The sequence below is a fragment of the Thunnus albacares genome, chromosome 16 (assembly GCF_914725855.1).
Source record: "Thunnus albacares chromosome 16, fThuAlb1.1, whole genome shotgun sequence".
Classification (NCBI taxonomy): domain Eukaryota; kingdom Metazoa; phylum Chordata; class Actinopteri; order Scombriformes; family Scombridae; genus Thunnus; species Thunnus albacares.
The window spans coordinates 5,684,161-5,701,218 of NC_058121.1; the positions used below are offsets into that span (position 1 = coordinate 5,684,161).

Sequence of the window (17,058 nt, forward strand, 5' to 3'; positions counted from 1 at the left end):
TGCATTATTTGATTAACTGTTAACTGAGTATCTTTGGGTGATGTTGGTCGAACAAAACAAACAATTTAACGGCGTCATCTTGGACGTTTTCATTTAAGGAGAAAATAACTGGCAGATTAATGTTTGATGAAAAAAAAAATTGTAAAGCAGCACTGCAGTAGTTGGTGTTAAGGAAGGTATATGGGTTAATCAGAAGCCATGATTAGTTTTCCTAAATGTGTCACATCACATTTCCATCAGACGAATATTTGTTCCATTTCCCGTTCACTTCTATTGAAGCCCATCCAGTGTACAAATTTGTGTGTTTTCTGTTTCAGTGCAAATGTCCAGCTAGCTCCGGTTCACCTTAGTTCAACTTGCACTGGGCAGATGTGCTCGGTCGACCATCAGAAACACTGCTGCACTAGATACAACTGTAGCATCCTTTTTCAGAGTGAATGCAGGGAATTTTGGTGAATGGAAATGCAACATAATTTTCACTGAATATTTATTGTCACTAAAGACAAGAGGAACATCAATCGTGCAATTGTTACACTTGCTCTTGAAAAAGTAGTGGTTGTTTCAATGGCTGCTTTCGCACTTCTATAAACGGTTAAACAAGTTAAGACTTGTTCAACACAGAGCTCAAGTCAGCGTCATAAAATGTGTCACATCTTCCAGTACATGTGACACAAATAACACCATTTCCTTCAGATGTGTGATGTCTGTTACACATTCCCATCATGACCTCATGACTGAAAAAAAGTTGAAAGCAAGTTCATACAACACTCACCAGTCATTGCAGAGACCCTTGGTTCAGTTCCCTGCAGCAGAGCTTCGGGCTTGGCTGTATGCTCCAATGAAGCTAATTGGCAGTAGAAGTCTTCCAGGTCCACCTGGACCCTAGGACCCAAGACCCGACCTGGGACCTGTATGGGTTTAGATCCACGTTTTATACAGTCAACTAGGTCCTGTATGGCTCCCGTTCTATTGTGGGTCTGTTTAACATTATGTGTAATACCTGAGTGGATCCGTGATCAGACAGCCCTGATCATAATTTCTAATTACTTCAACATTAGATTTTTGTGCTCATATAAAGTGGTGCATCATACTGAGAGGTTACTGTTCATAGCAAGGTAATCATTGCTTCATTATTATCTTACCATTACTTACCATTTCTGTGCTCCATCAGGTGAATCATCATACTGAGAAGTAATCCTTTATTACTCTTAAATTTATTACAATTTTTTGTGTCCCCTCAAGTTAAGTAAAGAATCACCTAAACAAACTGACAAATAGATCCAGCCATAACATATCATTATCTACTATATATTTTATATTCCACAATTTCAAGTTTTTCAGAGACTACTTATTATCGGTTTATTACTTAGTTTCTGATTTGTTCTTTACTGTATTTTTATTGTACAATTTAAGTGTAAAGTTCAGTACTTCCAGCCTTTACATAAAGCAATTAATACAGCAAGACAAAAATACCACTGCATAAGCAGCCAGGCAAAATAGAACATAATGAAAGAAAGGACTCAATGACTTATAGAGGAAACAAAAAAAAAAAGAAAAAAGCATAAGATAAGAACAAATAAAGTAAGGAAGGAAGCAAGAAGTGATGTTGAGACCCGGCCTCTCACCTTATAACATAACATCTCTTTATTTTATTTTTTTTTGCTTTATACAGACAGGAACTGCTGCTCAAAATCTACAATAGTATACAAGACGCATATTGCCATTGTCTCTGGGTGTATTTTGGGTAACAGCTGTCATGTGGCCTGAACTAGAGGCTTCAGTTTGTCCATTCTGTCCACATTGTGTATCTACTGAACATACGTAACCCCAGAGAGTGCTTCCTTTGACTTTTAGACTGTTTGGATACAACCTAAAACCCCATAAAATCTCTTAAGCCTTTTGGCCAACTTTAAACTGTATACTCTTCTACAGTCAGCAGGCCAATAACCACAATAAACATGTCTCTTAGATTTAAAAAAAAAACAAAACACATTACATTTTTCAGGTCCTTGTACAGTTTTCTTGTTCAAACCATGCAACACATATGTCTGTGGTCCAGGTCTTGTTGCATGTGTATCCATGCATTCATATTTATGTGTATTGTCACAGATGGCGAGTATGCACAGTCACTCGCTGTTATCAACCACGCATACAGAATGCAGTCTTTTTTTTCATAGATATACGCAGTTAAATGCTTTATGCGTATGTCTGTATTGTATCATTTTTATGTCCGGTGCATGTGTGAGCTTTACAGCCTCACAAATGTTCGCATTCAGTGTGTGTATGTTCTTCTCATGGCGTCTCTAACAGGAATCACAACACACACATATTGCCCACCTCTCTTACTTTCTCTCTCTCTCTCTCTCTCTCACAGTCAGTGATTTGGTGTGTATCCTTGTGCATTCACAGCCTCTCAATGTCCCTGTATTTCTTCCTCAGGATGGAAACCTGGTCCCTGAACAACACAGGGTCCAATCTCATCTGGGAGTGCACCAGTGGCATGAAACCCAGCCAGTGACTGAAGGCATTCATGCAGGTCTGGCGCTGGGCAAAGTGGTCGGGGTCGGCCCACCGAGACGCCTTGGAGCCCTTGGTTTAGAGAAAAAGAGATGGGAAACAAGGAGAGGATACATGTATGAGGGAAACTGAGGAATCAATCAAAGCCGCTGTGTAGCAAGCGATCGTGTAATAACAACCAGAGAATACTGACAATAATTATCAGGGCAATAAGAGAAATGAAACATTATAAGGTTATTTTACTGACCATGGCTTAATATCTGGGTGAAATCCTAAAAAGGTGAACTTCTTTATGATGCAGCACAAGAAAATGATTATTTAAAATAAAGAACTGACATCATTCATCTTAGCAGTTCTGTGATGTATCTGAACCCAGACTGAATGACTGGCAGATACTTTATTAATCTCTCCAGAGAGATATTTTTTTATTATAGCAACAAACTTAAAATGGCCATTGACACCGTTTGTATCCCACTTAAAGACTTATCAGCCAACATCATGTGCACTGACGGTGACCTGCAAATTTTAGTTCATTTATTTAATTTCTCTTTTTTTAGTTTCTAGATTCAGTTTACAGTGCAGATGCTGACGGGAAACAGCAAAGAGAGAGGGAAATGATCCGAACAAAGATCCACAGTCAGAATCAAACTGGAGACGCTGTGGCCTCGTTTGTAGAGCATCTCAACCATGAGCTCACCATCTTTACTCCATAGGTAGAACATTTAACATCCTGGATGGCCAAGCATCCCATATGAGGGCAGTTTGATGGTTCAAGGCTGAAGCAGAGCCTCCTTGCCAGCGAAACCAGTTTCATCATACTGACAGAGCCGGTCGCCCTCACCAGCTGGTTCACTCTGTGGGAGTCCCCGAGTAGTTGTTGACACTCCAGCCGACAGCAGCACAGAATGTGACATTAGCCACGTCAGACTGGTAGAAAATGTACATTGAAGTGTCTTTCACATCTTATATTTCACATATAGTACAGCTGTTACTCACTCTGTCAATCAGTCAGTACAGATAAACTCACTGAATATTTCTCACATGTCTGCTGAGGGTCTGCTGTTGGTTGCATCTTGTTGTTCATATGAACTGAAGCTCTGTCATGTCAACTTTCTTTATAGGAACAAGAGGACAGAGACGCCTTGGTAAGATATTCACCACCAGCAGCTGCTTTGTTTGACTGATATTTACTTGATAACTTTCCAGTTGGCACAACATAACAAAATTAATCAACCAAATACTTATGGTACATTTGTATATGACTCAATGAAGATGTGAGCTGATAAAACTAGACTGCTGTACTTCATATATCAGCCAGTAAGTGTAGTCCTTTATCCAGTCTGTCATCCAATCTGGAAGGGCCTGATGAGTTTAAAAAATAAAAAATAATACCGTTTCTGTCACTGAGATATTAGATGTCTCTGTGCATTGTTCCCCTCAGTGGTCGAAGCATTTGAGGCCACTTGAATAGCTGCTGGATGACTCCATGATGCTATCGCCTCCTGCTGCTCTGCGACCTCACCTGGTTATCTGAGATGGAGGGCCCAGGTCCCTGGCTGGCTGCTAGTAGAGTTGGTGAGGGGGCAGTTGCAGGCAAGGTGGAGGGCAGCAGAGCCTTTTGATAAGCTGTGGCATGGGGGTGTGGAGTTGGAGCAGATTCATTCAGTGTGCTGCAGGAGGGTGGCAGCGGGGGGTACTGAGGGTCAGGTATAAAAATGAAACTACTAGAAAAGAAGTGGCTTGGCACTGAATGAAACACCTCTTCTCTAAAAATACAAAATGAATGAATAACTGATTAAAAAAATGCCAAAAATAAAGGAGGACTTCACCAAAACTGTTTTTGCTGGTCAAAGTTCCCCAAAAGATGTCAGCTTCTTCTTCTACCTGCTAAACATTTAGATATCTGCTGTTGCTTGAAGCAAAGTAACAAATCAGAGCTGAGAGAGGGAGGCCGGAAAAGAGAGATGCTCAAAAAGAAAGAAAGAAAGAAAGGGTGAGGGAGGGAGGGCGTAAATCAAGGTTTTCTGTGCTGCTTTCACAATTAAGACATTAATCACTGAGTCCATACTGCCGAGTCATCGTCCTGCCTGTGGTCAGGCCATCAATCACAACCTGACATTGGTCTGGCCACACGAAACACACACACACACACATACACACACACATATATATATCTATAGGGATCTCCCAAAGAGAAGGTCAGGGCTGTATGTAGCCTAAAGCTTCTCCACTATCGCTCATGCAACACGAGGAAAGGTGAATCTCTTTTCTATTTAAAAAAAGGCAGTCAAGAAATGAATCTATTGTCTCTAAAACATATGGCATTCACACTCTTTTTAAACTGTACCTCTGTAGTCTCTTGACCGTATGTAGATACAAACTCAGTGGGCGGTAATGTGCCAGCAAAAGACTGGGAGGAAGAAGGCACATTGCCAACAAACATGGATGTAAATAATGCAGGTTGCAAAATGTTCAAAAACTTGGCTTTGTGCTACAAAAGACATCATAAAAGTGTTTTCACAGGCTGAGCGGCTCCCAATGACAAGTAAACGGACCTTTATGTGTAGAAACCTTTAAGGATATACAGCAAAAGTTATTAAAGAGAAGACTGGGGAGCCACTTGTCATGTCATTATCACATTAATTTAATGTAAGTACAAATTATAATCAAAGATCCCATTAAATGGCCACTACACATTACATATGGAACCCAACGGTGACCAAATGTACTTCAACACTTTAACTCAGCAACAGGAGCGGTCTGTCTTAATCAAAACAAATGGACTGTTTTTAATTGTTAGACCATTACAACCAATTAGGACAGGATTTATTATGCTGTTGGACTGCCAGACTGCTCTGAAAATAGAACAGCAAACTCTTAAAGTCCCTCTCCACTCAGACATGTGTTTTTCTTCTTGTTTCTTCATTTGGATGTTTGAGCTTCACTGTGCAGAATGATGTACAGATGTACTCTTGTCTGGTACTGTGTGTACTGGGTTTGATACTGGAAGGCTGTTTTAACATTCATCTGCTGAGAGTGGAAAGTGTCTCAGTGCTAGTTTGGAGCCAATACTGGTCCAGTATTCAACTTACACAAGTGTGTTGTTGAAACTTGAAGCCTCCAGTGCATATACACTGAGAATGGATTTTACAGTGAAGACCAAGACACAAGAAGTGATTTTGTGTCCTGCAGTTCAACTTTTGAAATGAAATATATTAACATATTCAAAGGAAAACTGGAATTTTTAATAAGTGAGAGAAGTAATCGATATCATTTTAAGGATTTTAATGTGGTAATTATACTTTTTTTTGTGGAAAAATCATATCAGACACATATTTTTCCAAGCAGAGTATTTTAATATGTCTTAACACATGTCTGGAGGGAATCTTTAAGTTTTCAGTTTTGTACTCTGTCATCATTTTATATGGAAAAATTATGATAATGACAGAAAAGAAAATCTGTTCACACATATCACATTCATGTAATATTTCACCATAGTTTCCTCATAGGGTGAGCCTCTCATGTGCAGAACAGTCAGTGGTAAAAATGATGATCATGACCAGCTCAAACTACAGAAAAATCTGAGGACTTCATGTTCCATCTAACTTTTTTCTTTAAATAAGAGTTGTCTGGTTAGCTCCTGACACTGACGACTGAATGAATCTGCTGCCGACTCAGTTTGAACTTTGAAACTGCAATCAGCCTGGATGTCATGCAGCGTCTCACCGGTAATAGTTACAAGGACGACTCCATGTACTGTATGTGACACCCAGTGTGTTTGTGAGTGTTAAGTTATAAAGAGAAAGCCCTACTGTACCTGGGTCATCATAGTTTCCTTGTACTGCTTCTTCTGTGTGACTTTGATGGGCGGTTGCTTGGTAACGGCCGAAACCAGGAAGTTCATCAGGATGTCCTCACAATTAGCCATACGGTCCACCGTTGTCAGCAGGTTGGCCGGGATGTAGTGGGTAAACAAGTAGTGGTAATATCTGACGTACACACATGAAGAAGATAGAAGTGGTATTTACTTCAGTTAATTTCTTAAAGCTGCACATCTGTTTCATTATGTTCTATTCTGTGTGGTTGCTGTGTTGCACTCTCAGCAGCATGGGAGCACTGGATCACTAGATCACTGTCAACTCTGCTAACCCCCTGCCAAGGTTTGCTGTCCCTCGCTCTCTCTCACACACACACACACACACTCATGCACACATGCATGGATGCATGAGTACACACACGCACACACATAGACACTTTCCACCTTTCCCTCTCACTCTTTCTGACTCATTTTTATTTTTTTGTGCCTTGTGCTGGCGTTTGAGATTCTAAACAACAAAATGTTTATCTGCATGATAAGATGCTTTAAACAACTTCAGAGAGCAACACTCTCTGTTCAATCTACTGCTCTGCTTAATACCTCAGGTTACCTTTTTCTTTCCTTTAGTAGCACTGTGTTTTGACAAACATTTCATGAGATAACAGATAGTTGGGGAAAAATGGTATTATCCCATTTCCTTTTCTATTACTCTGCTAAAAAAGTGACTGGTGAGAAATGGCTTTTAATGGGGTTTGTGTCTTATGGAAAGACTGTTAAGTATCTCAGTAAAGATGGAATAAGCAGATCAACCTGACAGGAGATGCAGAAAAACTGCACCTCAAAGAGGTGTGTGAAGAAGCATGATCAATTGAGATCAAAATCATTTTTATATTACATAATCATTAGGTTTGGGGTCTTTAGATACTTTGTTTGAATCAGTACTTCAGGATACATATTATGGTTGCATCAGTGAAATGAGAAATACAAAAACATTTAAAAATGTGTATTTAGTATCAATCAGTAAACTGTAAATTTAGAATGCAGCAAGTGATGTAAAAATACAGAATTCTGAATTATGACGTCCACTCAATAATCATCATAAAAGATTAGTGAAACAAATTTTGCGCCTAAAAAAGCTCTGAACATAATTTATAACACTGTGAGTTTACCTGAGTAAGATTAATGCCAACCTTGAAAAAGTCTAAGTTCTGTAATTAACATGGGTAGACTGAGTTCATTGGATTTGCCATCTATTTTATTCCTGAATTTGATTACATTTTACAAGTTCAAGTCCTCAGATTGATTTCATTCTGCAGTAGTGTCAAAATCTTTTAAACTTGATATGACTGTGTAGGTTTACAATTAAAGAATAAAATCTTGTATTCCTGATCATTCGGGCTACTTTTCCACTACTTTTACCAAAGTTAAGACATCATTTGGCCAGAAGGCAGACCCTTACCTCTTTATACAGTCATCATTACCCACACTACACTATATGTGAGTGCTGGCATGTCTGTGTGTATACACTAAGGTTACAACATAATATACTCCCAACAGGAGAACACACCTACACATTAACATGATATTCAGCAAACCACAGCACAGTTCAGCTGTGTGGGTTTATATATATATATATATATATATATATATATATATATATATATATATATATATATATATATATATATATATATATATATATATATATATATATATATATAACCAATCTGAATTAACCCTTTTGAGTAGAGCAACTTGAGTATAGCTTTTGAATTTTCTATTTGAATTAAAAAACCCCAAAATAGATATACACTGGAAATAAAGGTTTTGAAATTGCACAACTCCAAAGTAACCACATACCACATAAATGGTTTTCGAAATCAAATATTTGTGCAATAAATTCAATGGTATTTAAATTTCGACATTAAAATATTCAACAGTGATTCAATGTAAAAGATTAGTATTCAGTTGCTGATATAATTCAAATTATTATGGCAATGATTTGCTCTCATAGATGAGGAGCAACAGGTTTCATGATAAATGTGGTCTTAACTGCAAGGCATTATGATTTTTTTTTATGATTTACAGCCATTAACAATGTTTAAATGCATATTTAAATATAGAGCATGTAATCAATATTTATGCATTTTGTGAAGTGACCTGACTTCACTGCATCAAAAGGAGGATTTTATGAACACTGTAATTACCTTTTTATTGTTAATCATTTCAATAAATGATGTGTAAAACTCAATAGTAATTTTCTATGATCAGTGAAGCAACTGCAATGAGGAGTAAGACACTAAACAATTTATTCAGTCATTATTCCATTTGCAAAAGATGTAAATCCTGACTTGTAGTGAGCTCAGGGAAGAGCAATACTCATGAGGGATATTTTGACAGCAGATCGTGTGTTTTCTGTACCTGTGGTAGAAAGCTGCTCCTGTTAGGACCATGGAGTATTCATTTGTCCATTTGGAGGTGTAACCCCAGCGGGATCTGGAACTATCCCAGTAGTGGCTCCTTGCTGGATAACCTATGATACGCTCTGGAAAACTTTGCCATACAATAAAGGCAAAATCCACCTGTGGGAGCAGAAAAGAAAGAAAGAGGGAGGAGGAGACGAAAGAAGAGGAGCACAAAGAAGAGGAGGGGATGATGTAGAAACACAGAGAGGAAGTAGAAAAGAAAGGAAAAATGAGGTGGAGATGAGGGGAAGAAGATATGGTCGGACAAACACAAAAGGTGAGGGGAGAGGAAAATAGTAAAGTTATATACAGAGGGTATATAGCTTATTCAAAAAGCACTGAAACTCATTTAGAATACAAACAGCTTGTAGGAGAGGTAAAGAGATAAGAAACAGTTTATTCAAAAAATACACATCAAATGGCATTTTGCCTGCCAAGACAGCAAGGCCATCCTCTAAACAACAGCCTTTCTTCCTCTTCACAGCCTCACAAAGAGAAATTTCAAATAGCCTTTCAACATTTTGAGTTGTTTTCCTCCCACCTGAACAGTTTCACATGAAACTGTTTTGAGTTTTGATTCAAGGTTTAAACAAGAACTGGCCTGAAATTTAATTTCTACATTCTTGCTTCATGGGTTTAGGTTTTATTTTCTATTGCAAAAGAAGCAATGTTTTTCAGGATATTACAACAGCATGTCATAAAACGGAGGTTTTAACAGGATTTGGACTCATTAAATGCTGTAGTAGTTAATGCTCAGCCAAAGAACCAACTGTGCAAATGTTAGCCCCAGCAAAATAATACCAACTGTGTGTGAATAGTAAAGTTTAATCTCAGACTGATTTCACAAGTACCAGGATCTCCAGTTCTTTCCTCTGCCTGTATATGTCCATGAAGAAAACTTTCAAATTTTTGCTTTTGCGTATTTGCCTCACTTTCTGCTGCACAGACCGAATCCATGTCTATTCACATCTACTTAATCGCCCTGAGGTCTTTTGTTGGATTCTCTATGCAATCGCTCTTCTTCTGCAAGTTACTATCATCAATCCTGATGCAACACATACTACTGTTTCACATCCTACTTTTAAATACATGATTCTCCAGTACACACACGTGTTGGGATAGTGGTCATCGCACATCCTTTCTGCTGGTTTTACAGGATTGGACCGTGTCTGTCCTACTTCACATTCCTCTAAGGCTCCCTCCCCCTCCAGTAAAGAAGGAATTTCATGTGGAGTTGTTTAGTGCACCTGGTGTCCTTGAAAAAGCTTGAACTACCAGAGAAAAGACTGTCTTTTGAATTCAAAAACACCACTGAGACATGCAGGCAGACACACCAGAGAATACGGGGATCAGCACATAATGAAATACTTGGCAATACACATGCACACACACACACACACACAGACACACACACCACCTCAGGAGCCAAGGGAGAAAATTAATTACCAGAATAGTAGAGCTAGAGAGACAGAGCCGAGGAGGGGGAGCACCAAAAGTGGATGTTCTTTAGCAGTACCTCGCAGCTTCTGTCATGAATCGCGTGAGCAATTACTGTAAAGCGCCGGCGCTAAGCCGAGAGAAAGGTTGGAGCTGCCATTCTCGGTGTAGCCCCTGATGAACTGACGTGTTAGCTGCGTGCATACATAGTGTGTGCGTGTATGTGTGTGTATTTGAGATGTGTGAGATGTCTCCGCAGCCGTTCTGAAAGGATTAATGATATCATGCAAATATAATTTTGCCTTCAGAGATTAAAAGGCTCTTTATAATGTGAAATGACGTGTGTGTGTGTGTGTGTGTGTGTGTGTGTGTGTGTGTGTGTGTGTGTGTGTGTGTGTGAGCCTATAAACAAGTGAGAGAGAGTGACAGAACCCAGATTCTTTGCACTCATAATCTGTCTGTCCTAATTATGGTTTAAAACAGAGGCTTGATATGGCTGAGGGACAGAGGGGAGGGTGAAGTTGAACAGTCTGTGTGTGTTTGTGTTTCTGTAATACATACTAATAAATCCTACAAGGTCAAAATTTACACATGCAGCAGAGGGTCAATCCAGCAATACATCAGTTATAAATCTCTTCCGACATCTGGGTTTAACATGTCCAATGTTACGAGATGAAGAGGAGTTACAGCGCATTTTAGAAACCTTTGTCTCATCACTGTGTGGTCTTTTTCAGTGTGTTGTGAGAAGTTGTGATTTCAATCAGTCTTTGTATTTTTACGCGCTGTGAGATGATGCCACCGCGGTGCTTTCACCGTCAACTTCCATTTGATTTCTGACGGTGATGAAAGTAAGGAAAATGTGTCTTAAAACTGAAGCTTGCATCCAGCAGTTTTTAGAGTGCTGCTGTTGATGAAGTTTTATCAACATCCTCAGTGTGATTCCAGACAACCAGCGGGGGTATAAGGTCCACACTGTGGCTACAAGTGGCTACTGCAGGTTTTTACTTCGCAACATCTTTTGAATTACAACTGTTCTCACCAGCTACTCTCAGTGGTGTGTGGTTACGTCTTGTTCGGGCGGCTCTCAAAGTGTTCTCTCAGATCTCTAATATTTATCCAGAAGACTCTGTCCTGCCACATTTTCAACAACCCTGCAATTATCTGGTGATAACTTTCTCCAGAGTTTCTCAGGTGTTCTAGTGGCCTTGTGATTAAGATTCACACTGTGACTGCAACTTCTCCACTTTGATTCCAGCTGGGGACCTTTGTTGCATACTGTATCATTTCCTGTCATGTCTCTACTGTTCACATTTGGACAAGGCATTTCCTTTGGTCAACATGAGGTTAAGGTGGAGACAATAGTAACACCTTAAGAACTGTGTTGTGCTTGTCCTACACTGCAACTAAATCTTCATCTTATGCAATTTTTGTCTATTTCTTAGTCCATATAGTCTTGTTTTCTTAAAACCAGTGGAAAAATCAGGCAGTGCAGGTCGATTATTTGAACTCATTTCCAAAACTACAAAGTGCCCACAGCTTCATAGAAACATGCATCAGACAGGGATTTTTATCTGATGAAGGTCTAAGGACGAAAAACACTTTTAAAGAATTTTGTATTGCCAGTATATTGAACATCTTGTCACACTTAGAGAAAAATGATAATTTTCTTATTCAGTAACAGACAAAAATAGGATGAACATTTTTTCACAACAGTAATAAAAGCTCTTTTTATATCTAACATAGCTACTTTGCTTCAGAACCCTGCATACTGCCTTTTATATACTGGATATTAAGTACTCATCCAGCTCTAGATCCATATGTAATCACTCCAGACTATGAACCTACCCAACACTGCCATAACTATGGTCCAGCCAGGCCAATGTCAGTCACATATTTGATAGTAAAATAGGTTGGGAACTAAATCAGACAGTTTTCCTTCATTCCCTGAATCACACTGTATTATTCACCTTTATTATTGATCATTCTGCAGGTGAAGGAAAACTTGTTTGTTATGCGCTTTTGAACTCGCCTTCACTTCCTAATACTAGTTTCTTGTTATGCTGATAATCAAGGGGTATTTTGTCATTTGGCGGCACCTGGAAGTTGCTTGACGTTCTCCAAAGAAGATTCTTCCCAGATATTAACAATATATGTATAATTTTGTCATCCTGTTTGTCCATGCTGTATTTCTGTAGTTTTGCTTTCTTGGTCTATTCTGTTCTCACATCTATTGCATGTGCCCAGAGAGGGATCCCTCCTCTATTGCTCTTCCTGAGGTTTCGACCATTTTTTCCCTGGTAAAGGGTTAGTTTTAGTGAGTTTTTCTTTTTTTTAAATCAAGGTTTTATGGATAGAGGATATTGTATTGTATTGTACAGACTGTAAAGCCCCCTTAGGCAAATTTGTGATTTGTGATATTGGGCCATACAAATGAGAATTTGCTTGATTTGATAATGTTAGACACTGTGGCAAAGCAAAGCAGAAAATATATGCAAAATATAAATGACATGATAAATGTCCATAGTTTAATATGAAGAACTGTAGTTTTATCAGTACATTCAAGGCCAAGCTTTGTACTGTTTGTTGTTGTGCTATTGTATGTTGTTGGACTACGGATGCAAATTAGCTTCGGGCTAACTCCGGTGCAGTGCATCTTTAATGTTTAAAACTGCACACTGTCCCAATCAATAAATCAAATCAAATCAAATCAAAAATAGACCACTGAAGTAACATCATTATCTTTTCTATGAATTTATGATTACACAGATGATTGGTTAGAGTCCATATTAAAACCTTGCATACTCAAGAAAATTATTATTGCTTCAAAAAGTGCCCCCACCATATAGATGCCTTTAAATCACAGTTTTCATGGTCACAATTTTGTCATTGCTGTTAGAAAACCATTTCCACATCCGGCATATTGAAAATGTCTTCCAAAGGGCATAACGCAGCAGCATGCTTGGCTGCCCAATGGGAGACAAAAGCTTTGTCAGGATTTTTTCAGTCGTATTCCCTTGTCTAATCTCTCTTCATGGAATAATCATACATTTAATGAGCTGAAACAATGTAATTATGAAATTGGCACAGCCCATTCTTTCACTGAGGTATTATAATATGAAAGTCCCATTAAAAGTGTAATGTTCTCTCTTGCATATTTTCACTCACTTGACATATTTCATCTCCTTTCAATAAATCCCCACACCATGTTAAAAGGGCAATTAGAGCAACGGGTTACTGAACACAGCAAAGATTCACTCCACTTCCTCTTTATGATTCCTCTCTCTTTCACTGACATCTTCTTCTTCCTCTCGTTTCATAAAACAAGCTATGTGCCCATAAAAGTTTAGTTGTAGAAACTCGCTCGTATTGCTGTTCCACAAATTGTGGTGCCATAAAGTGTAATTGTGATCCCGTAAGCGTAGAAAAGGTGAACATTGACTTGCTCCAATCAATAAAACATCTCAGAGTTTAAAGATATATTGAATCTCTTGGGCTCATTGGGCCTCACAATCCATTATGGATCACATCTTTTACTTGCTGAAAAAGCTGTGGAGAAACAAAGTTGCGGCTTGTAATGACTCCCCAACTAGAAACACTAATTAAGCATCAGATGAACTGTTTCTGTTCATTTTACTGCAGTGAGTTCAAAACATAGGCAACTGTTTAAAAAAATTGTTAATATTAACGACTTGTGTTTTGATATTTTTCAACATACTGTATATTTGTGTTTAATGTTGGAAAGGTAATGAGTCATTTTTAATGGTAACCGTATGTAAGTGTCAGCAAATGCAGAATAAAAAAGTGGTTCAATCACTAATGGTAAGAGAGTTGTCACATGCAATAAATTAACCATATTTATATGTACATTTCATATTTCAGTATTTGTTCCTGTTTACTTTCCAAAGAACGTTAAGTTGGCACAAACCAACTTAAAGTTCTCTTCCTCTCAAAATTGTGTTTTTTTATTATTATTATTATTGTTCCTACAATTGAATGTTTGAACTTCACTGTGCAGAATGATGTATGTCGAGTTTGTTTTCACATTTATCTGCTGAAAGTGAAAAGTTTCTCAGTGCTCACTGAAAATCAGATTTTAAGGGGCGGGGCCTATCAGCATTATTTGTGACATCACAACTAGTTTGGAAGCCAATCCTGGTCCAATATTCAACTTACACAAGTGTGATGTGTAAACTTGAAGCTTCCACTGCACAAACACTGAGAATGGACTTTACAGTGAAGTAGGAGACATCTTGTGTCCAGCAGTTAATATTCTGAAATATATTTGCATATTCATAGATGCTGAATTTTTAATGAGGGAGAAGGAGTGGATGTCGTTTTAAGGATTTTAACATTGTAATTATACTTTTTTGTGGAAAAAAACCCCTGTATCAGACACACATTATTGTTCAAAGGAGAGTATTTTCGTATGTCTTAATACATGTCTGGAGGGGATCTTCAACCACTGTAGCCACTTTGAAGTAATTTTGGAATTACATTAAAGACTCGTGTCATTTTTTTTGACCATCATCTTCCATCTTGTTGTATCATGTTTTCCACTATAAGTAAATCTGGATTTATAGTTGTATGTTATGCATTTATAGTGTGACCTCCTCAACAATTAAAATGTTGGGACTACAGATACCATGTGGTCAGCATGGGCTGCTTATGTTTTGTCCTACTAGTTTCAGATGTGAGTGAAGATTATTTATAATGAAGATTTTCATGAGATCAAACCCAGCTTTTATTTATGGTCTGCATTTTTGCAGCAATAGCCATTCGGTGTATTTACATTCTCTAAATACCTCTCTATAAAGTTTATTTCATTGTAAGTGTCGGAGTTTGTCATCACTGCACTGAATACAGATTGCCTTTTTACATGTGGGATTCACAGGAAATGATGTAAGCGTTACTAAAAACAGCCTCACAGTTAAATATTCATTCTCCCACAGGAAAGGGAAAGGACCAGTGTGTAAGATGTGGTAGCATCTAGTGGAACAGACTTGAGTTGGTTGGCTTCAGTTGGTCCCAATCTGCAACCTCACCACTAGATGCCACTAAATCCTACACACTGCTCCTTTAAGTTACTGCTTATGCTAACTGAACCTAAAAATCAGTTAAAAAAATCTTATCAAACGGATGTCTTTGGCTTAAATGTAGGTTGATTTGACACATACCAGATGTAATTGTAAATCACTTAGCCTTTGTCTTTTTTAATATTCCACCGAGGCACACTACTAACTCTGCTAACATGTCAAAGTCTTGATTAAAAAGGGGATAGAAACATTATTTCCTATTGACAATGCTTTAAACAATTCACTGGTTTCTAATTTGCTCTAAAACAAGTGTCAGGGTAACAAACCGCAAGGGTATTTTCCATCCTCTCTTTTAAGTAGTGAGACTTTAATCAAAGATCAAATCAAATTGTAAAACTCCTGACTCTGCAAACCACTTTGTTTTTCATTATACCCTCTTAAATCCTCCTTACTCCTTTCCTTTTATCCTTGAGCTTTGATTTTTCTCTTACTTTTCCTTTTGTTTCTACCTCTTTTACTTTTTCCTTTACTCTCCTCTGCCCCTCTGCTTTTCCTGTCCTTCCCTCTTCACCACTATTTCTTTTCACTTTGTTTTTCTCTCTTTTCCTCTTCTCTTCTTGTGTTAGGTTAAATTAAAACAACATGATCTTAATAGTATCTGTCCTAAAACTACTCACTGCATGGTAATTGGATATGTGCGAATTTTTTGCCCTTACCTTAGCTTAGCTTAGTTTTGCCAGTGCCTTAGTTTTGCGAGAAAATCATGGTAGGCCTCAGGAAATTTAGTGGGTGGAGACTCAGACAGAAACATGGATAGGGGGTGGTACAATTTTAATGAAGTCCCAAGTGATGTACGAAGGGGCATTGAATCTGAATGGCTTGTTGAATCACAAGAGTAAGCCCACACCAAACTGACTGGGTTGTCTTCTTTCACAGATTGTGTGTTAGTAGGCACATCAGACACCCAAATAGGTATGCACAAGCACTGAAAAAGTGAGTTTTTCATAATATGGCCCCTTTAAGACTGGGTCTTTGTTTGCAGTTTGTTGTCCAACTCTGTTGCTATGCCAGACTTCCCGCTTATCCCGATTTCATCTGATGCATTTGGAATTGTCCTTTGAAGGCAAATCACATTTTCCCTCTCTAGTTCAATGGCCATTGCACTGTTATGCAGAGTGAGGCAATTAATTTGTAATGAGTAGTATTCATGACTCTGCGTGGACTGACTGCCTCATTTCAGTGAGGATCAATACTGTGTTGAGACATCACCACCTTTTGCCACTGGCTGACATAAAACCATGCAGACTGGAGTTGGTTGTAAAAATATTCCCAGAGGCTGTCTTTCGATGGACAAAGCCTTGCAGAGAATGTTGTTTTGATGATTTTTTAAAGTTTTAGGCTGTTTTAAAATGGCTTTTGCAAAATTTTGTTAAATTTCTGTGTTTTTTCTTTATAAGTCAAAAATATTTTGAGAATTGTCTGCAAAAGTATAAAACAGTAACATTGTGTAGCTTCCGCACTCAAACCTGCAGGTAGGTGTGCTCTAACTCATGACATCTTGATAACTGTAGGCAGCAAACAAGCAAAGAAACTTGCAAAGAGTCAGGAGCACTTTTATGCAGCGCAGACTTTATTCCATAATATCATTATTAAAAATATTCCATTATTATCGTTCACTGCCTAGAGTTACAAAAACAATCATTTATTTTTTTGTGCCAAAGTGCCACTCACTGAAAAGTTTGTTGAATATGTCTTATCAGATGTTACTCAAATTCAATATTGAGATTCT

At 38.2% G+C, this 17,058-nt stretch overlaps 1 protein-coding gene across 1 annotated transcript in view; it reads right to left on the reverse strand.

Annotated features, from left to right (window-relative positions):
* Positions 1-1,626: 1,626 nt before the first annotated feature.
* Positions 1,627-17,058, reverse strand: part of LOC122965618 (exostosin-1a) — a 56,479-nt gene continuing 41,047 nt past the window's right edge. Inside the window, exons 9-11 of the mRNA XM_044329776.1 lie at positions 8,756-8,916; positions 6,335-6,506; positions 1,627-2,589 (exon numbers count right to left, since the gene is read on the reverse strand). Of these exons, the coding sequence (XP_044185711.1) occupies positions 2,404-2,589; positions 6,335-6,506; positions 8,756-8,916 (519 nt within the window). The 3' untranslated portion in view covers positions 1,627-2,403. The remainder of the gene's footprint in view (positions 2,590-6,334; positions 6,507-8,755; positions 8,917-17,058) is intronic.